At 37.5% G+C, this 22,879-nt stretch overlaps 1 protein-coding gene across 1 annotated transcript in view; it reads right to left on the reverse strand.

Annotated features, from left to right (window-relative positions):
* The window catches only part of enah (ENAH actin regulator), a 101,914-nt gene that overhangs the window by 65,054 nt on the left and 13,981 nt on the right, over nt 1-22,879 (reverse strand). The window contains exon 2 of the mRNA XM_016488278.1: nt 6,977-7,136. Coding sequence (XP_016343764.1) covers nt 6,977-7,065 — 89 coding nt within the window. The 5' untranslated portion in view covers nt 7,066-7,136. The remainder of the gene's footprint in view (nt 1-6,976; nt 7,137-22,879) is intronic.

Below are 22,879 nucleotides of genomic sequence, written 5' to 3' on the forward strand. Positions count from 1 at the left end.
AACATTCTTATTATTATCAATATTGAAAACAGCTGTGTTGCTTAATATTTTTGTGGAAACTGTGATACATTTTTTCTGGATTCTTTGATGAACAAAGTTTGAAAGAACAGCATTTATTTTAAATATATATTTATATCTAAAGTCTTTTCGGTCAGTTCTGATCAATTAATTGTATCCTAGGCAGAAAAAAGGTAAAATTTCTTTAAAGGGGACATCGAATGCCCATTTTGGTATGACTCTTTAGTGTCTTCATGAAATGTCTGTAGCATACTTTGGTGAAAATTCCTCAATGGTCGTATAAAACACCCTTTTTACCTTGTCAAAAACTGCTCTGTTCACAGCGACCTGTTTCGGTGCATGTCTCTTTAAATGAGACATGCACCGAAACAGGTCGCCAGCTCCGCAAGTCTCCAAGAGCGCATCTGGCAGTATGGATGAGGCTTGACGCACGCGCGCAACCTGTGTCGACTCGCGCCTGGCTCCGCGTTTAAAACAAATGCAAATTCAGTCTAACTGCTTGCTAATTTCACTTGGATGAAATGAAACATTCAGCACATTTTCCACTTGTTCTTAAAATCCCAAATACTTAAAATGAATAAATCAGCCTATGTAACATATGTAATACTTTAATAATTGACTTAAGAAATGCAGTTCTTTATTTATAAAAAATAAACAAATATTTTCTGTGAAATTCAGTAATTAAGTTAATTCTGTAAAAGTAGTTATACCATTATAATCTTGCCTGCTGAAAAAAAAAAAACAATAGAACCCCTCCCAAAACACAATAAAAAATGTAATGGATTTCAAGGTTATAATGGGAATTCTATTGGTTATAAAGGTGTCTATTTGATGGATTCTATTGGTGGGATGTAATCTGGCAGATGGCAACCAATAGAACAACAGTAATTCCTATTGGAATAATGCCCAAAACAAAAAGGAATTTTGTAATGGTTTAATGGAAACTATAAGAATTTCTGTGATAGTTTCTATTGTTTTTTTCAGCAGGGTAATGATACCCATACTGTGCGGCACATTATTGGCAATATTGAGCTGAAGCTTGACTTTGCAAATTTAAAATCGCAAATCAAATCGCAATCGCAATATCTGTCAAAAAAATCGCAATTTGATATTTTCCCCGAAATCGCACAGCCCTAGTGTTCACTGCTGTGTGTGTGTGTTCACTGCTGTGTGTGTGCACTTAGGATGGGTTAAATGCAGAGCACTAATTCCGAGTATGGGTAACCATACTTGGCCACATGTCACGTCACTTCACTTTAATTGAGACTGTTTAGGTTTTTTTGGGGATTGAACTGAATGGATTTTTATCATTGTATGATCATTGTACTAAGTCACATTTATATGTAAACAGTACACACAATGTAAAAGTGATTTTTGCATCCAATGTCCCATTTAAAAAATGTTTTAATAATCTTAATGACCAGTCCACACAATTTTGAACAATATTGTATACATAAAGCCACCAAAAAGCACAGGTAAAATAGTCTGTACAACTTCTGAAGCTTTATTATCGCTTTGTATAAGGAACAGATATTTTTTCAATGCATTATTCACTAATAATATTCAGATCAAATATGGTACAGGTTTTAATTTCTGGACAACCTGTATTTTATGTATAACTGCATTTGATTTTTAGAGCATCTCTTGAGAGGAGAAGATTTTCAGTGAATAACCTGTTTTTGGAAAAGTCATCTATCTGCCACTTTCATGGTGATTTTTTTGGCAGTGTGAACTGTATGGAAAAACACTGCATAAATATTCTTCAAAACTGTCATTGTGTTCCATGGGGGGGGGGAGGGGGGGGGCATACAGGTTTAAAACAACAATTAAGTAAATGATGACAAAATTTTAGTTTATAGCTGAACCAGATTCCTTTAATTAGAAGAATGAGTAAACACTATTGCGGAGTAGTCAGGCCAGCTGAGCAATTCTGAATCTTACGCTTTCTGTATGACTGTTTAGGAGGCGTTTGGAAGGGCAGGACGTCGAACTCACTATATAAAGCAGCATGTCAACTGATTCAGCACTTGTATCCGTTTTCCTGTGCATTTCATTTCCTCCATTTTGAGGAGGATATTTCATTATGTATTCCACAGAACGGTCCGTGATACAATCTTCATGCCAATTCAAAAGATTTCAGACTCTGTAGTGATCACGCACTAGTGTCGAGAGAGACATCCTCATAAGTCACAATCCCTCGTTAGGGTTTTTTTTTTTTTTTGCTCCCTTTTGGTCTTTTTATAGATTGAGGAATTAAAGCCATCACCTTAGGAACACTGTGTACATGGGTGGGTTTTATGTGTAGCTCCTACATAATACTGGGGGAAAAAAAGATTCTGTATGAGAAAGGGGAAAAAAATAACAGAGCCATTCAGGCTTCTCTTTCGCTTGCCTTTTGTTTTGCTCTATACACAAGCTCTGAGCGCATGATCAGCACTAAATAGACAATAAACTGGTCTATCCCGAGACTATCCCAAAAATACTAAATGGATATTAATACTCTCAACCTGGTGTTCACCGTTCACCTTGGCATCCTTACTATGATCCTTTACAGCTAATGACAGCAACTGCTTCCTTCCACAGTCGAGATGGAGTCCCTGAGCTGCCAACACCTCACCTCCTCCACAGAAACTGCAAAAACTGACTTAAAAATACACTCCACTCACAAACCATGAGTCACGCAGAACACCCATTTTGGTGGATGCCAGTGCAGATTCATTCATGCCATGCTTTGCAGGACAATGGGAGACATCATCACTGTATAAACAGCTCTGGTGACATCCTCTGCATGGGCAGCTATTTGTGAGAATAGTCTGCTTTTAAGCCACTGGCAAGGGGACAAGAACACACTTAAAAAGGACGTAAACCAATGCGAGCAGAGTGCTAATACCGTTTTAATTCACAGATCCTTGAGTACGGACACAAAATGAGCAATATGAAAGCTGAAAAATAAAAGTCAGCACCAGCAGATACAAAAATGTGCCAAATATTTATTAAATATAGAAATATATAGCATTCATTTTAGTGAACGAACTGACATTCCATATTTTTATCTGGACGTCATAGTAATTTTTTATTTATATTAGATTTTTTAATCTGATAACAACACATCACGTATATTAAATTACTTAAAGAATACAATGTAATTATTATATTATATTTTAATAAAATATTAATAATAATCTATATGAAGTGTTGATTTTCATTTATATCAAATCAATCAATTATAATTTATATCAAAATCAATTATAATGTGTGTGTGTGTGTATTAGAGGTGTAACGATATTCAAACCGAACCGAAAAACCGCGCTACACCACCCATGGTACGTACCGCGGTACTCTATTGGCCTACCCCGCCCCCTACTGAGACACTTCAAACACATACAGCCACGATGGTTTTGAATTGCTTGAATCACTTTGAAAAGGAAGGTACCATTAAGGGCAACATGTGCAGAACAAATCTGTCATATAGGCTTAATAAAATTATAATGAGAACACGACTGTAAAAGAATATGCCATGTTTCAGCATGTTGATATGGAAAGAATGCTTCCACAGAGTTATATCTTCATGACTAGCACAGTCAAGTTCGCTTGTGCAGCCTTATATATATATATATATATATAGTGTATATATTATTTATGTCATATAAGATGCATTTGGTTGAGTTACACTGCAGTAAAGCACTTAATTGTAGGCCTACTACGGTCTCTTCAGTGCACAGCACAAACAACAATGCAGAATATTAATAACTATGACTGGGACTGTCATATACATAACATTATAATGAGAAGTTCACTATTATAATAAAATGCTGTGAATTTTTAGAGTTTAGTTGCCATGTTTCGCTGCGGGATTACGAACATTGCGCGTAATTCTACACATTCCCACAGATTCTGCGAGCTGCACGCTACAATACAAGACTAGCACGCGTTTCAGACAGTTGACAGAACTGTCACTCGCACGTCATTTTAAGTCGTCAATTTAAACATTCAAACTATTTTAACCCATAAAGCACTCGCACACTCTCTGAGACGATCTTCGATGCGCTCTCATCCAAAGCGCGCATAGCCGCCTCTCAAACAGCTCATGACTCTCGAGTGCCAGATTGAGTTATCATATATTTGATTAAAATCACTTCCTTATTTTCCAGCTATTCCATTTTATTTATCCATGGCACATGCATTTTTATATGTAGCAAGCAATGTTGTCCAATGACTTAAAGATAATGATTCTGATAAAAAAAATAAAATTAAAGGGTACATTTGTGCTGAGAATATAGTGATCATCTCTAATAAGTTTAAAATTGGAAATGTTGTTAGGTTATATGCCATCCTGTTTCACAAGCATCAGTGAATTATGATCTTTCCTCCCCTCTAAGAGACATTGAGTACGTTTACATGGACATCAGTAATCGAATTATTTATCTTATTCTGAATAAGACAATATTATGATTAAGGTGTTTACATGAGTTGCTTTTAGAATATTCCTTTCATGTTCCCGTTTTACACGTTATAGTACATAAATCGATTAATGGCGCATGTCATTAAGTTCCCACACGACGCCATCTGACGTTCTCTCCTAAATTTCACGTATCAACATACAGTTTGTCTTCGGTACCATATACAGTTTAGGGTGTTTCATTTTTAATTTTACGAAAGCTTCAAGTGCAGTTAATTATTTGCCATGCTATACGCAAGACGACGACGGATAAAAATGTGCCTTCTTGAAGTCATGCTCTTTCGTTTGCCGACAAATGGTTGACCACTGTCGTGTGTATCCTGTCGCAAAATGTCGTGAAAAGTCCTACACAACAGTGATAGTGTGATTAAGGTGTGTACATGTCTATACTGCACTTCAATAATGAGACTAAAATAGGAATACTCCACATGTCTTAATTCGATTTCTGTTTACTTCGATTATGACTTTAGCCGGATTAAGGTAATCAAAAATCTCTGTTTACATTGTAGATTCTTAATCAGAGTATTGTCTTAATCGTGTTAATATTGGATTGTTGTTGTCCATTAGGGCTGCACGATAAATCGCATGCGATATTTAACGCGCATCTTGTCAGAAAGCCGGTTCTGTAATCAGCAGTAAATCTCCATCACCTGCGTGCTTTCACATTGAGCAGCATTAACTACACAGAGCCGTTGTTCACTGACGAACTGCGCAAAAAATCGCGCGAATATGAACGTGGTTTTGCGCAGCTCGTCAGTGAACAACGGCTCTGTGTAGTTAATGCTGCTCAATGTGAAAGCACGCAGGTGGGCTCTGTGTAGTTAATGCTGCTCAATGTGAAAGCCCGCAGGTGATGGAGATTTACCGCTGATTACAGAACCGGCTTTACTGATAAGATGCGCGTTAAATATCGCATGCGATTTATCGTGCAGCCCTATTCCCAATCCCAACTCATAAATATAAAGTGTTATTTAACATTTAAATACTATTTTTTTTAATGAGTTGGGAATGCTAGTTGCGTTAACACTTTTTTTTTTTTTTGGCAACACTCCACTTTAAATGCAAAAAAATAAATTATGTAATGTGTGCATATATAGTTTATATATTTAAGAAATGTATTTTAAAATATGTTTATAATAGTTATTATCATTATTACTATAATTTTTGTATTAATATTACTCTATGAATATCTAAAAATACATCAACTATATATACTCATACATATGTTTTGTTTGCATTTAAAGTGGACTGAATGTGTTGCCAACTCAAAAATTAACATTCCCAATATTCCTAATATAATGCTATTTAATATTTAAATACTAATTTTTACGAGTTGGGAACACTTTTCTGTGGCAACACTTTAATTGGAAAAAAAGTAATGTGTATATAAAGTTTATATTTTTAAGAAATTTAAAAATGTTTATAATAGTCATTATTATTATTACTATATAATTTTATTATTATTACTACTATATAAATATCTAAAAATACATACATAGAAACTAAAAACATACATGTTTTTGCTTGCATTTAAAGTGGAGTGAATGTTTCCAAAGCAAAAGTGTTAACCAAAAATAAAAATCTTAAGAATGAGCAGCTCCAACTCATAAAACAGGACCAGCACGACAGGTTTTACTCAGCACAGTAATGCAAAACATCAACATCAGCTAAACAAAGAATTTCAAAGAATCTTCTCCAGAGAAAACTACCACCAACACCTCACCACAGTACAAACCTGGTTTTTCGGAAAGCCTCAGGTCATTCTGGTGTTTACATACAATACACAAGGCAATTCACTTTTAACGAAGTAACAAGTAAGTGTTGACAGCGACCTGTTTTGCCTCGACTGAGCTGCTATTCACACCCAAAGAACACAGTGACTTCTCACACCAAACCTTTTGCATGTATGGAGTTTCCCCCTTAAGAATGTCATAAGTGATAGCCTACTTATTAGACATGACAGGGAATGGCAGCATGGTTTATAAAAACACCCTATTCATTGCAGCTAAATGGGGAAACACCTTTCCTCCAAAGACTTTTAAACACTTACTGGAAGTGTGAAACGCAATTTAATTTGGTTGAGACCCTTTATCAGTAAAACGAGGACAAAAATGAACTTTGATACAGTCTGTAGGGCAATATTTGTGTGATGGGATAAACTAGCCATCAATATTTGATGAGTGAATTTGCAGAGCACAAATGTTGGTAGCCTGCCACCGGTTTTATAGGCCAATTTGTGCATCTCCCATCCATTCCACAGGGACCTATTAGAGCAAATGAAACTAATCTCACTAAAAACATTTTCCACCACACTTCCTAAAGCAGCTCACATCCTCCATAATTACAATAGAGCATTGCTTTATTAATCCCAGACAGCCAACGATGAAGCAGAAATTAAACTGACGAGAACCTAAACAATGCATTTCAACAATATATTTAAGGATGCAACAGTTGCTTGTATCAGGAAAATGAATCCATGAAGCCTGTGTGCGTACGTACCGGTGGACTTCCATTTTTGAAGACAGGGTGCATCTTTCATTCAGTATGAAGCCGGACACCTTGCATTGTGCTGCAGACTGGAGCTGCATGGCTTCCCCCGGCTCCGACGCTGCGGATTCGATCCCGATCACACTCGCCTATTCATCGCGTTCCCCCTATTCTGAATGCATCGGTGATTCATTACTTTGAGATGGGCGCAAGTCAGCGGTGCTTCTTCATGCTGCTTGCACACACAATCCCGCTTTTCACAGTGCTGGACGGTAACCTGGCAACAGGCATTTGAGCGCTCACAGTTGTTAAAGGAGATCACGTTTGGGAAGATGAAATTGCTACGCTGTGTTAATACTGCTCAACTGAGCAGGCTTTTTCCCGCCCTGCCTCTCTCTCTTTCTCTCTCTCTCTCCCCCTCGCTCTGGTCTTTCCTACCCCCACCCTCTTCTCTTTATTCTGTGCTGCTCCGTTTCAATAGTGATTTATCTTTGCTGGCTAAGCTTTGTTTTGAAGCAGCATGTGCATGCAGGCATCTGTGCAGAATGAGGTAAACATTATTTCAAATGGAGGATACGCAGAACCCTAAATATTTAATGATTGAGAAGTAGCTTTGAGGTAATAAAAAAAAAAGAAGAAAACTCGTATTTTTGGCCTTATGTGACCTCTCAGGTCACAAATGTACTTTAAAGGGGTCATATGACGTTGCTAAAAAGAACATTATTTGGTGTATTTGGTGTAATGCAATGTTTATGCGGTTTAAGGTAAAAAAAAAACATTTTCCACATTCTGTACATTATTGTTGCTCCTCTATTACGCGTCGATCGTTCTGAAAAGCGCGGTGTAGTCAGATTGGCCGGCTATCCGGTGCATTGTGATTGGCCGAATACCTCAAGCATGTGACTGAAATGTTACGCCCCTTACCAGGTTCAAGAAACTTTCCTCCATAAAATGCACTGCACACGCTCGAATATTTGGGTTGTACTGTTCTGGAACAGTGTTGTCCAGCTATCCAGTGCGTTGTGATTGGCCTAATACCTCAAGCATATGAATATCTCTATTGTTATTTTTGTTACTACTAATATTAATAAGTATTATTACTATTAGTAGTGGTTGTAGTAGTAGTATGACTATTATTAAATAGTACATTAGTACTATATACAACAATATCTGAAGTGTTGTTGAAATATTATAATGTTAATAATTCTATAAATACTAACAAATTAAACAAAATTCAAACAAATGGCATGTATTTCAAGCATCTCAGCTGCATTTACACGGTAAGGAGGACTAATGCATCTCTACTTCCTTACTGCTCAACTACATATATAGTATATTTTGTATATAGAATACAAAATTATTATCTGGTGTATACTGCCTCAACACCATGAAAGCAGTTGCTGAAAGCAGGTAATGCTCACTCTCATTTTCCATTTCATTGATGGAAAATGCACAAATATTTTCAGACCAATGAATGTTATTGCACTCAAGCAAACGTGCAAGTCAAGCACACTCACAACAGACTCTCACGTTTAGAGAGCAGCGCAATTATGCAGGAATCAATTAGCTATTATGGCTCTGAGAGCAGTAGGCCAACATGCTACCGACTACAACAGCTAACGTAGACCTTTGGAGTCTCACGTAGACAGCAGTTGGCATGCAACATCCCAGATTTGTCAGGCACTGAGAGAGCCACCTGGAAGCACCAGGATCCAGCGAGTGGGTGGTGCAGTCAGGTCAGGCTGAGAGTGTGAAACCTTGAGCCCGGCATCGGTGGAACACATGGTGCATGGGAGGATGCATGCAACACCTCTGCTTATAAACCATATGTCCGCAGGAGGCCTGGCACTGCCGCTTCAAGCTTTATGCCTCTGCAGGCGGTGGCAAAACAGTCATAGAGCCAGTCTGGGCTTGTCCCTTTCTGAAAAATACTTTGACACTATATGAGTGTCCTCTTTTCTCCAAAGAAAGTCATAGTGGTTAATCAGATAAGAGCATAGAAGGTTTGTTAATTCTAGAACTTCATTACTTAAAGATGGACACTTATAATAAGGCTCCAAAATAATAATGTGTTCGTTTTACCTGAAAATATGAGCGCTATTGTGTTATTTGGGATGTAAATATTTGCCAAGTCAATGACTAGATTCAATTACTTTACTATATTATAATACAACAATATGACCATGAGACTTGGTCAGCTTGATTCCAACTAAATCAATACTTTTAGAGCAATTCATAATACTGTGCCAATAAAAAATAAACAAAAATAATAAATAAATTAGTTAATTAATTAAAAAAAAAAAACACTGGAAATCTGGATTGAGTAAAATTTTATTTTAAAAAAATCTAATAATAAATATAAAAAATACATTGGGTATTAATGTAATTAAAAAGTAATATTATGAATCAATGTATTTTAAAACCTCTAACTGTGATCCAAATTTTTAGCCATTCAAATCTGAAATGCAAAACCATGTGAATGCCTTTACCTCTACATATGCAAGCACTCTATCCTGCCCCTAGCAACAACCTCCCAGCATGCAGCTATATTCTAATACATGTGACAGCAGAGAAAGACAGACAGACAGACAGACAGACTGACTGCTAGGGTCTGTCTCCAAGCAGCACTCAAACCATCTCAATGTCACATGAAAAAATCTTTACACAATGCTACAAAAGGCATCAAGCATTCATTTATTCTTGTAGCTTATTCATGGTTTTGATGTCATGATTGCTTTACACAATACTTTTTTTTAATTTGAGTTATAACTTAAATTTCAATGAACTCAATTCAACAGTATAATCCCCCTAGCAGTAGAAAGACCATGAGTCATCTCAAGTAGTGAGGATACGACTCATCCGCCCTTAGACTAAACAGAGCTCAGAATAGTGCTGACAGCAGAGTTTCCTCACACCAGCACTTACAGGGAAAAGCTTGCGAAAGGTTAAGAGCTCACCAACAGATTACCACATATGATCACTACTAACCAGCATGATAGAAAGTCAAGATGTCATACTGATTCATCATTACTTTGTGCATAGTTTCACTAAAGAAGAGAATCATGAGGTTTTTAACAAATCTGGTTTTCAGCTTGCATCCAGAATTTTAAGTAGAACTGGTTCTGAATAATAACGGTTCTTAATTTTCACTTTCACTTCAAAAGCAAGAGGAGGAATGAATACTGTGCCCTTCAAATGTGCAAAAAGAACAGCAGAAGGCCACAGGGCTCTTGTGTTCTCTGCACTCTCAGAAGCAGACAGACAGAAAAATCCCCGGATCAGTACCACACATCATCCTCAGAATAACAAATGGAGGGAAGTAATGCGGCACTGAACACATTCACTCGTTCTTCCCCAAACACACAGGTTTTACCTTGTGTACAGAGCCACGGCATCTGCAACTTAATGGCAAAAATATGAGGTCACGAGTTGAGATGTTAACCTTACAGACGATTGCACCGGGATGCCAGCTATGCCGAGGGGTAGAAAGAGACTGGACTAGACCAAGGAGTACAGGCAAGGAATTGCTAATGATTTACTGCAGCACAGACACACAGACACATACAGGGCATCAATGTCCCAAACAAACACATAAGGCGGCTCCAGGTGACTTATTCAGCAATCACTTCAATCAGCTCTGCAAACTATAATGACTGCACATGCCAGATGCCTGCTGTTGTCATAACAGAATGTGTTAAACCGTAAACCAACAGATTTTATATTTAGACCCTTGCTAGCATATATAAATAAATGCAGCTGAATCCTATTATATAATATCACAAAGCCAAGAAATAATCTACCAAAGACAGCACGCATTATTTCAAAACATTTAAGCACATAGATGGAACATACAAAATATAGCAGGATTTCCCTTACATATATATCCACTTCAAACATTACAATGCTCGTGATAACGTTTGTTGACTCTACAATAAGTAAATCCACCAGCTAATTCAACAGTGATTCAACAGAAATATACAGAAGCTACTGCAAAAACGGAATTTCAAACAAAAATGTTAAAGCTGGCTGTGCGCTTGTTTCTCTGGCACATAAGACCTATAGGTAAAATCAAAAAAGTATGGAAGCTTAAAGGGGTCATATGATGTTGCTAAAAAGAACATTATTTTGTGTATTTGGTGTAATGAAATGTGTTTATGCGGTTTAAGGTTAAAAAAACACATTCTTTTCCACATACTGTACAATATTGTTTCTCCTCTATGCCCCGCCTTTCTGAAACGCGTTTTTTACAAAGCTCACCGGTCTGAAAAGCGAGGTGTGCTGTGATTGGCCAGCTATCCAGTGCGTTGTGATTGGCCGGATACCTACAAAGCTCATCGTTCTGAAAAGCGAGGTGTGCTCTGATTGGCCAGCTATCCAGTGTGTTGTGATTGGCCGAATACCTCAAGCGTGTGACGGAAATGTTACGCCCCTTTTCCATACTGTGATGCCAGAGCGGCGAGACAAAAACATTAAAACCCATTATAAACGAGGCATTTGTTGCATCCAGTGGGGACATAATTACGGATTATAATGACTTCTACTGTCTTTTTACGAATTGCGTAAACATAAAACCATGTCTGCATTTGTGATAGGAGAAATGACTAACAACAAACGCTACTCTACACTGCTCAAAACTCGCGTTTGAATCACCAGTGGCAAATCCTTTAAATATGAAAACGTACTTACAGTCTGTGAGTCAGAACAGCCGGCATTGTAGTCTACTCTTCCAGGATCAGGAAACAGTCCTCCATAAAATGCACTGCACACATCTGAATATTTGGGTTGAACTGTTCTGGAACAGTGTTGTAAATACAACTTAACCACTGATTTCTAGTCGTGTCCTCTTTTGGAAGGCCAAACAAAGTAGTTTCGCTTTCACAACGAAACACACAGTGTCACACACGGTGGGCTAGAGTGAGCGGCGGCGGGCTTGAGAACGGCACGGCCGGCGGGCTTGCGGCAACCACATGTGACGACCCCGGGCTGGACTCCGCTTCGTCCACGGTGAAAGCCGATCCGACGACCCACAGCGCAAAGTTGATATATTTCCTCAGCAACTAGCACGGATCAGCTTTAGGCATGACGAAGCGGATATCGTCCTCATTTTGAAGGCCAAACAAAGTAGTTTCACTTTCACAACGAAACACACATCTTCAACATGGCGGTGGCGGCAACAACAATACTACAGCGAGAATAAAAGTTACGCCTTCTTTCTTTGCGTGAACATTTGGGGGGCGTTATGCAAATCTTCCCACATCGTGACGTAGACGTGTTAGAATGAGCCGTTTTAGGTAGGCGTGGCTGACTCTTAACTTTTATAAAGAATATCTCTTTGGATTTGAGACTTTAGTCTTTGCAACTTTACAGATCTGCTTTATGCACCAAGAGCTTGTAACACTCCAAAGAGAAAGGAAAAATTGAAATCGCATCATATGACCCCTTTAAACACAAATGTGGGGGGAAAAAATGAAATAAATACACTTTTTTGTGCACCTACATTACACACCAAACAAAAGCATCAGGGGAATTGTAAACACTTGTAAATGTAAGACCTGTGAGACTTATCAAACAGTAACTACTTTGACAGAGGTGACTGTCAAATATAAAATTGAAAACAAACCAGTTGTATTTGTAAAGTGCTTTTCACCATGCACATTACTTCAAAACAGCTTTACAGAAAAAAAAGTGGCTTGGTACCCCAAGTGACAAAAAGGCAACAGTGCCAAGGAAAAACCTACAAATCACACAACACTGTGATACTGAATAAACTGTTTCGAGCTGTACATAGAAAAACCTGTCCCTGACTATACAGCTGAGCTCATTTACATAGACACTGAGGAAAAGAAAGAAAGAAAAAGAAACACCACATCAGTTGCTAATTTATTGCTGAACACAGGAGTACAGTTCAGCAAAAACATCAAAACCCAGCTGGCTGTGTGGGTAGAAACTACACCACGAAGACTATTAGAATCCATTGATTCATTACACATGTAAGGACAAACACATTACCAGTAAGAAAGGTCTGTAGTCTGTACTATAAAAATATAATGTGCCTGATTACGCCACAATGGCTTTCATTTGGCCAAATATGAATATTTAAAAAAAATTAAATTGTACCATTGCTAATCAAATAAATAAATAAAAATTACTAATAATAGTATGATGATGATAATGAATAATAATAGTTGTTAATTCATGATATCTAATTAATTTTATTATTTTAAAAAAAGTGTCATTGATCCAAGTATTATACTGTCCATACTGTATAAGCTACTGTAACTGTGGCACACACTGATAAGTGCTCTCTATTTTGGTGCTCCACACCCATCTCTGGGCTCAAAATAATTAGGTTGGTCCCTCCATTCATCCTAACTTTAACATAAGGTGGTTGAGTTTAATATTGACTTGCTGTTATGATAAGCTCAAGTCACTTTTACCTCAAGTTATAACCTAAGCAGCACAAGCCAGAGGGTACAGTTTATAGTATCTATTTTTACTCAGACTTCAGAGAACACTAAGATTAGTTATCAGGAAAGACATCAAGCGTGATTACTTTTCCATATGTTCATAATAGATATATACAGAATTAATTTACAATAAATCCTCTACATGTCCACTAGATCTTTCTTGAGGGCCTCAACCGACCACTTTCTTGGAGACTTACACGTCACGTGTCATTGCTGCGTGTTCCAAACCTCCACCCACAAAAAGTCTTCCTACTCCTGTCTGCTCCTGTTCTCCTCCAAAGTTTCCTCCAAAGATTCCTCTGAGCCTGAGGTGTCGTCGAAGCTGTCAGAGGCCTGACAGGTCTGTGGGACTCAGAGACGAGGCTGGGACAAGTTTCGCCGTTAGGACCCCTCCCTCAGGGCTAAATCAGGCAAGCTGGGCAGTCCCCTCAAGAATGCCCCCTCTCCCCAAAATAAACCTGCTGACTGAAGAGTGTCATGAGCTCAGTGATTTTTTTTCTCTTTCTGCCCATGTCTCTCATTCGTTTCCCAACTGGGGCAGTACAGCAGTGACAGTTCATTTACTGTCCATTAAAGCAAACTCAGATGGGATGATATGCTAAGTCTAACAAGCATGAATGGTGACTGGTAGTTAAAAAAGTTATGCTTCCATGAAGGTCACAAGAGGGCTGCAAACCACAGGCTTTGAAATGAATGCACTATTAATGCTGATATGTCATAATAGGTCTTGGTCAAGTTTAAATCCTTCAGAGTTCATATTTCACCTCTGAAATGCTCCTGTTGTAACAAGAGTCACACAAAATTATGAATGGGCTCCCTAATAATTTGGAATTTGAATTTAAATGACCACTCAGCACAGGACGTTCATGGACAGACAGAAAAAGGAATTCACTGAAATGTAATACAAAGTAATGCATTCTGAAAGGTTAATTGATTAAATACAATATCTGTCTGTAAGTCTTTTGTTCGTTTATTCTATCGTTCTGTCTATCTGTTCCATTTATCTGTCATTCCATCCATTCTATCCATCATTCTTCGTGTCTGTTCATCCTATCTATCTAATGTTCTGTCCATCTGTCCTATCTATTGTTCCATCTGTCCTTCCTATTAAATCTCGTGGTTGACCGATATATATTGCCAAAGCCAGTATATCGGTCAATATTTGGCATTTTTCAAATATCGGCATTGCCCGATAAGTTTTTTTTTTTCTTCTTAAATTCAAATCACAATTCTGCATCTTATTTTCTACCTCAATTCAAATTCAGGAACTGAGTTGGAATTTAAAAGACATTCTCAATTCAGTTCTAAACAGTGCACAGTAGTCATCTTTGCTTTCCAATGTTCCAAGTGGTAATAAACAAGAGGCCCTCAAGCCTTAAGGTCTATTTCCTCTCAAGTAAGTAACTTTAGCATGTGTCGTAGTGATGTAACTGGCAGGCAAGGGGTCAATCCTTCAGCCTGTGGAGGCTTTTCTAAAGTTACCATGGAGAGGAGCTCTGCGGTGAAATCCAATCCTCGAAAGAGAACACACAGTCCACTGAAACCAAACTGCAAGTCTGAATGAGCCGAAATCCAAACAGAGGGCCACTATTAAATAGATCCCTTAAAATACAGACAACCCTGTATCTTTCTCCAAGCTAACCTTTCAATCCTGGCCATTTGTTGAACTTGTCTCTATGGTGACTTGGCCCGTCCATCCATCTTGAAGAGATGGGACCGATAGACGTGGAGGGGATTGGAAAGAAAAGGGAACAAAACTTTTGCTGTTCTCAGACTATCTGGGATTTGGTTGAAACATTCAGAAGGACAGCCAAAGTCAGTTTCTCCACCTCTGGTTTGGAAGAGTTGAGAGATTTTGTGGCGTTTCACATAGCAAGTAAAGCTTGGGTGAAATCCCATAGTAGCAACCACAGCAAGGGCCTGCATGTTGTTATTGAGGAACTTAGGAGCAAAACAATGATTCAAGCATGCAGTCTGGCAGAGTTTGATCTGAATTCTCAAATAAAACCCTCTGTGGCAAGGAGTTGTTTGTTAGTGACGAGGAGTTACTACAACAACGTGAAGGTAAAGACCGCTGTGAAATGCAGTTTTTGTCTTTGTGCTTGTAAATGTTGCCAAACATGTCTCACCAAGTGCAACCATTGCTCTGAATAATGTGACAAGCAAACAACCAATGGTGACACCACTAGGTTTTACTGGCGCTTCTTTGTACAAAAATAAATAAATATCAGTGCACTATTTTTGAACATAAACAATTTGGTCCCTGATAGAAAACAAATAGAGTGTAATTTTCATCTGCTGAGCAGAAACATACACGTCAGACTGTGGCCTTCTCGTATCAGCTGCCAAACTTGTGTCTAGTTGTTGACAAAGTGCTGAATATTCATCTCTACGCCCAGTTTCTCAGGAAATACTCCAGCAGCCTCAGGTAATCAGCATTCTGATCTCTATACAACCAAAGTAGCCGATGGACACCGCTTTCACATGCACTTTCCTTTCTGTATCATAAAGCACAGAGAGCTGCTGTTACATGGAATCAGGTGAATATTCAAATGGAAAATAAAACATTCTCTGTTAACAGCCTTACATCAGAGCTATTTGCCTTACATGCATTACAAAATCCAATAACTTCTTACAGTTACCATAAGGTTTAATTTGATAACATTAGTTCATGCATTATCATGAAATGAACAATACTTTTACAGCATTTTTAATCTTGCGTACGTCATATTTTACATATACTAAAACATTTTTAACATTTAAAGTTCAATAAATGAATGCATGCTAATGTACTACAAACTAACATGAAAATAAATCCCAAAAATGAAAATACTGTCCTTATTTACTCCCTCTCATGTCATTCCAAACCTGTATGATGAAGATAGAAGACGATATCTTGAAGAATGTTGGTAACCCAACAGTTTTGGTTACTAATTACTGCCACTACATGGACAAAAAGTTTCTCAAAATATCTTCTTTTATGCTCTACAGAAAAAAGTAATTCATTCCATTTTAAAACGACACAAGGGTGAGTAATAAGGTGAGACAATTTTCATTTTAGAGTTAACTTAATTTTTATTTTAGGGTGAACTATCCCTTTAACAACGAACATTTGTGTATTTAAAAATAAACTTTATTGTGGACACATAAATGCTGAAAACAAAGTTAATTGTTAGCTCATGATACCTTAGTTTGAAATAAAGCAAAGAATATCTGGATCAAACAGGATACCCTTACAACACAGGAAACAAAATCATACGATTTGTCTTTTGCTGTGAAGCCTCTGCTCTTGACCTGGTCATCTAAAAAAACTCAGGTCGCCCTCGGTGCTCTGTCACTCAGCTTACCAGAAGATTTCAACCGGCAAAAGCAGGGTCTAGCGCTTCAGTGACGCTGAGACCATAATCCTTAAATCTTTTAATATCATGTAGAAAATGTTCGGACAGAGGAGAGAAAAGTCATGGACAAAGATGGGGCCTAACAGCTGGGTCAATAACAGATGGCAGGAGTGGACGTATGACAAAATCTTATATCAAGGTATCAAAGTAATTTTACATCCCAGTAATAGTATGTCACAATACATCTATTCTTGCAGGGGAAAAAAAGAATATATACACAGTCACACACACACACATTTAAATCACATGTGGCACGTCTATTTTTAGATAATCCAGTAAATACTGTATAAACGGAAGTTACACAATTTCTTGTTTATTTTGTCTATTTTGATAGACGTAAACCAAAACATAAGATTATTCATAACAAACAAATGTTAAATTAGGCATCACTGCAAGAAAAGCTACAAAACTACAAATACCACCCTAACAAGGACCAAGAGTCTACTGGGTTGACCTTAGAGGAGCTATACTTACTCAGTAAACTCAGGACACCAGATCCACTGATCACATTAGCATATTGATTGTTCTGGACCATAAAACTGATACATTGCATTGACTGTGTGCAGTCGATTTTTTTGTTACTTTACAGGTCTCCAGGATTACATTTCCTCGAAACATCTGACACAAAAGAATACAGAGGGATCCACACTGATATCCATGAGATGGGGATCATCTATCCAACTTTCTAACACATCATCATCCAACATGAATACTACTTTTTTACACATATGAAACCAATACAGAAAGCAAACTTCACTGTTGGTTTGAACTAAATGGCGTACATGAGTGGTCACTGACCAGTAAACATACTGAGAGGTAGTTAATGGTTTGAGATTTAAGCAGAAACAGATTTTCGCAATCTATTCCAAAACAGTTATAAACAGTATCACTTGTGTAAATAAATAAAATATAATGAGATTAAGCAGTAGATTGCCTGATATATGATTATGAGCCACAACACAAAAGTGCATCTGGCACGTGCAACTGAATTTTGTAATTATGTTAATGGTATGGCATAGCACTGTATACCATAGTGTTGATTGTATCTAGCTAATATGTACCTAATTAATTATGATAAAATACATTAAATTAACCTAAATAAATATCTAACCAACTAACAGATAAAACCCAAACTAGCAGACTAATTGACCAACCAACTACATACCTACTTAGCTACATTCTTTTTTAATTAACTTGAATGAAAGTACCTTTCCAAAATCTCAACAGAAAGGTTTGGTAAATAAAAAAAAAAGTCTTAATAAAAAATGTTTAAGTCACAACTATAACAAAAGCAGAGTGGTCATCTCCCCAAAAATAAACTCTAAATAAACCTGAAATAATGTTCTCATTAATACCCCTCCGAGTCCAGGGATGTGTTTGAATCTTTCTCTCTCGATTTCACTGAGGTAATCAAGTCCACATGGAGATGAGAGCGAGCCTCTCCGGTACCAAACATGGCAATCAGCGTGTGATGAGTCTTGCTCCCTTTTAAGCTGCCTTAACCCCCTGCTCGCCATTTTTCACTCAGAGAATAACTCTGGAGTCAGAGACCGGGATCTGGATGCATGTGGTTCTCTACATTCCACTCAGAGCTGGAACTTTAAGTGATCTGGATTGTTGAGCTCATCAGTGTGAGCTGAGGCTACTCCAAAGAGGAGGGAAACAAAAGAAAAAGAAATCACTGCATACTTTCAATCTCTTCAGGCTATCAGTCATGGGGTGCAAAAACTGATGCCGAGTACAAAGGCAGCACACTTCAACCACACAGAATCCAACAAAGAAACTGAGAGAAAAAAAACTTGAAATGTAGATTCAGTTATGATTAAAGACAGTGTGAACAATGACAGAATACCGAGTTTAGCCAATCATAACAGAAATTGTATACATACTATATACACCAGCTTTCAAAAGTTGTGGGTCGGGAATGTTTTAGAAAAGTTTCTTGTGCTCACCATGGTTTAAAATACAGTAAAAACAGTAATGTTGTGAAATATTATTAAAATGTAAAAAAAAAAAAAAACTTTCAAAAAAGTTTTGTATTGTAATACAGTTTAAAATGATAATTATTTTTGTGATAGTCTTCAGTGTCACATGATCCTTCAGAATTGATTCTAATATGCTGATTTCATGCTCAAGCAGTATTTATCATCATCAAATGTTGAAAAAATTTAGATTTTTTTTTTCAACATTCTTTGATCAATAGAAAATTCAAAATATATATTTTTTTCTATTTAATGCATCCTTGCTGAATTAAATTATTAATTTCTTTAAATTAAAAAAAGTCTTACTGATCCCAAACTTTTAAACATTCCTTAACCTGCAATGTACAACAGCCTGTTTAAGTCTAATGGTTAGAAAGAGGGGTGTCAAATGGTCACACAAAACTGCTTGTGGTGCAAGAAACCTTGATTAACTTTACAAGTGACTTAATAAAAAATAAACCGCTACATAAGTGTAGAATAGGGACTCTTTGTTGATGTGTGTATCCAGATCCTCAAGAGGGCAAACAAATACCCTCATGTGAAACATTCAGATCATACTAAAACAAGACAGAGTATGATCCAATGCACATTTGACAATAATGCTAACTGATCTGGCAGCAGTTGTCTTAATTAAATCCCAACTGGCCGCAGGACCTTAATTACGAAGCAGAAGCCAGCCACGGCCATGTGACTCCAGCCTGGCCCTATGCTAGCACACGCTGCTGTCCTGGGACAGCTGAAAACTGTAAGACCTAATAGCCTCCCTCGGTTTAGTGCTACATACAGGTCAATTATCCATGTCTACTGCATAGGGATGATAGTATATCAAATATGAAAAGTCTAAAGACTTATCTTTGCAATTTATATTAATAATGCAACTGATCCATTCATCCTCTGGTATTTATTTGATGAATATTCAGTAATGTGAGGAATTTGATCTTCATAAAAAAGCATTATTAAGTGTAGGCTATACTTCACACTCAAGGTTGAGCTGTTACATCAAGTGTTCTTTGTAGCGTGTTTTAGAAAAAAAAAAGAGTGTATCCAGTCATTCAACAACTCTACGGCTTTAACGGGCAAGCTGTAGGTAATCACGCTGTGCGCTGCACGGCTCTTGAAGTCAGCCCAGACTCTCAAGTCAGCCAAAGAGTCCGCTTGGGGGGGTTTTCAGCAAGACTGCAGCCTGAGCATTTTCAAGCCATCTGAAAAGAAAAATTCCTCAGTGGAGCACAACCATATTCACATTTGCCATTTTCTCTCTTAGAGGGTTTTATTGATACATATGTGACTGGAAATAGAAAACAGTCCCCTTCAAGACAGAAACACTGATGTTAACTATCTCTCAGTGCCCTAGTTCACCCGACCAAACTAGACCAACAAATAAATTAAATTCATTATTATGTCTTCCCTTTCAATACAACATTGTTTTCAAAATCAAACTAAAATACACAAAAATAAAGTTAGGTTAATATCTAAAAAATGAAGGAACCAAAATGGTCAAAAAATAGATGTTTTATCATTTAACTCCAGCAATAATTCCCTCCTTTTGAAAGCATATTGGGATATCTTTCTTGAGCAAAACCACTTTGATACTTCTCATCTCAACAGCGCTCTTGATTAGCAGAACGTGTCAAGAGCACATGAGGAACCCTATCACCATCTCATTCCTCTTAAATCATAATTTCTTTCTATTAATTATGAGCTGATTAGCTCTGGGTCTAGCTCTCTTCCTTCGCTCTGTGCTGAGGACGGTATTCCCTCACGGACAGCAGAGAGAACATTGATCAAATGAGAAAAGAGAGAGAGAAGCAGAGAAATTCTTCACATATTCACTCCAGGGCTGGCCACGTGCCATGAAAACACTCCAGAGGCCCTTTCAGCACATGGCCGGTGGGAGGACTTGGGGGTGAAGAGAAGAAGGGAAGGAGAAGTTAATATTCTGACAGCACAACACGGGTCAGACTGGATACCGCAATGAAACTACACCAAATTTTTAATGTGCTGCCACTGGCCAACAGGAGCAGGGAAACTGCACTGTCCTCTAAACAGCCCCAGAGGACCAGCAACACACATAAATGTGTGATGGTAGTTGTGACTTGCATTATCTTAATTGAACCAATAGTAATCTGATCATGTGCAAGCAAATGCATCGTGAAGACAGAATACTGGCCACCTGACAAATAACAACTAACATGTACTGGTAAATACTCTGGATCATTCTATGCATCTGTCCACGAGACCCTGTTAGTCTTTATTAGCCCTCTCTGGGAGGGCTAAAAGGTGTGAGAAGGTTCTGCTGTTGATGGCCTAATGAAAGGAAGGCCCGGCTGTCTGATGTTGACTGAGGCTCACCTGTTGTTTCACCCACTGGTGCAAGTGTGTTTGGGATTGACACAAAGACAGACAGAAAAAAACAGCTGAAGTATGTTCAGCTGTTTTACAACCTTCAATGCTTGTATGTCAATGTTGGTAACCCATTTAAGGTGATATAAGAAAATTACGTTTTTTTCAGGACTGTTAAAGGGGTCATATGATGTTGCTAAAAATAACATTATTTTGTGTATTTGGTGTAATGAAATGTGTTTTCATATATATTATACTACAAAAATTGCCAGTACTAAAATGCATTCAAAAATGTCTTGTATTTTGGCCCCACTTTTGGGTAATTCCTATTATTCTGATGATTCACATTAGATGCTTTATGCTAATTCGCATTAGATATAATTTATGGTAATCTGCATAAATAACAAATACTAATGCATTATTATAGTTAACAGTAGTAAATAATAGTTTAGAATTATTTTTATTGATTTTTGTTGCATGAGTAGATTTTAAAAAATTTATTTATTGTATTCATTATTATTTATTTATTTTTGCATTATGGTAATGGAATTGCAGGATATTGCGCAAACAAAAAAAAAATCTCTTAATGCAATTTTTTGCCTTTGAGATTCACCCAATTTATGAAATATCATGTAAGCTGGCCTTTCTCTTTTTATCCTCAGCATGGTGCACCTAGAAGAGGAAGGGGCGGAGCGTATGTAAACATGCCCCTCTGTTAGTTAAGTAGTAGATAATGCAGGTGCAGAGTGTGTCCCACTAACCTCAGCACACACTCAAACCCACAGACTACAGGAAAACAGCAAGAAGAAAAACACTCAGGGGTAATAAAGACAACGTCTGCAGGACAGCTGCTCTCTCTCGGACAGATGGGTCAACAGAGACCACCTGTTCAGTACATGCACACTGAGATATCCCCAACTACAGACCAACAGGGGCAAAAAGGGTTAGAATAGGATGAGGACTTTGTGAAAATCAGCATTAGAAAAAAGATGCCAATTGTACTGCATGGATGAAAGAATTTATGCTTTATTGAATCACAAAGATAAGACGAAAAAACATGGACCAGAGAAGTCAAATACAAAACTAGATACCCCCTCCCCTCTTTATCCCTAGCAACCCCTGCAAAGTAGGGCTGTCACAAAAAAAAAAGTGAATTTCGAATATTCGTCGAATTTAAAATAAAAATCCACATTCGAATGCAAAAACATTGCATTAGAATTTTAGGTGTGCGTTAAAGGGGTCATATGATGCGATTTCAAGTTTTCCTTTCTCTTTGGAGTGTTACAAGTTGTTCGTGAATAGATAAGATCCCTAAAGTTGCAAAGACTAAAGTCTCAAACCCAAAGAGATATTCTTTATAAAAGTTAAAACTGGTCCACGTTTTTTTTTTAAATGGGGGGAATTCCCCTCTTAGGTGACTCTTGTGAGAGGAGAAGCAGCACTGACTGTGCATGCACACAGGAGTCCGCTACTGATCCGTGGGTGTTTACCACAAACACAACATTCATCCATTATGTTGATTTCAAATCCAAACATTGTCACTGAAAATGCTTTTTCAGCATTACAATTATTTTTTTCATAGTACAGCAATACAATCTTTCACAAACATTTTTAAACAATAAATATAAGCAACACATTATTCAATGCTTTTTACTTTTGCATTTACTTCTAGATTTATATATTAAGTTGCTCAAGCAAGTGGCAAAACATTTAAACTACTTTTCT

Source organism: Sinocyclocheilus anshuiensis, unplaced genomic scaffold, assembly GCF_001515605.1.
Source record: "Sinocyclocheilus anshuiensis isolate Anshui unplaced genomic scaffold, SAMN03320099.WGS_v1.1 scaffold1733, whole genome shotgun sequence".
NCBI classification, from domain to species: Eukaryota; Metazoa; Chordata; class Actinopteri; order Cypriniformes; family Cyprinidae; genus Sinocyclocheilus; species Sinocyclocheilus anshuiensis.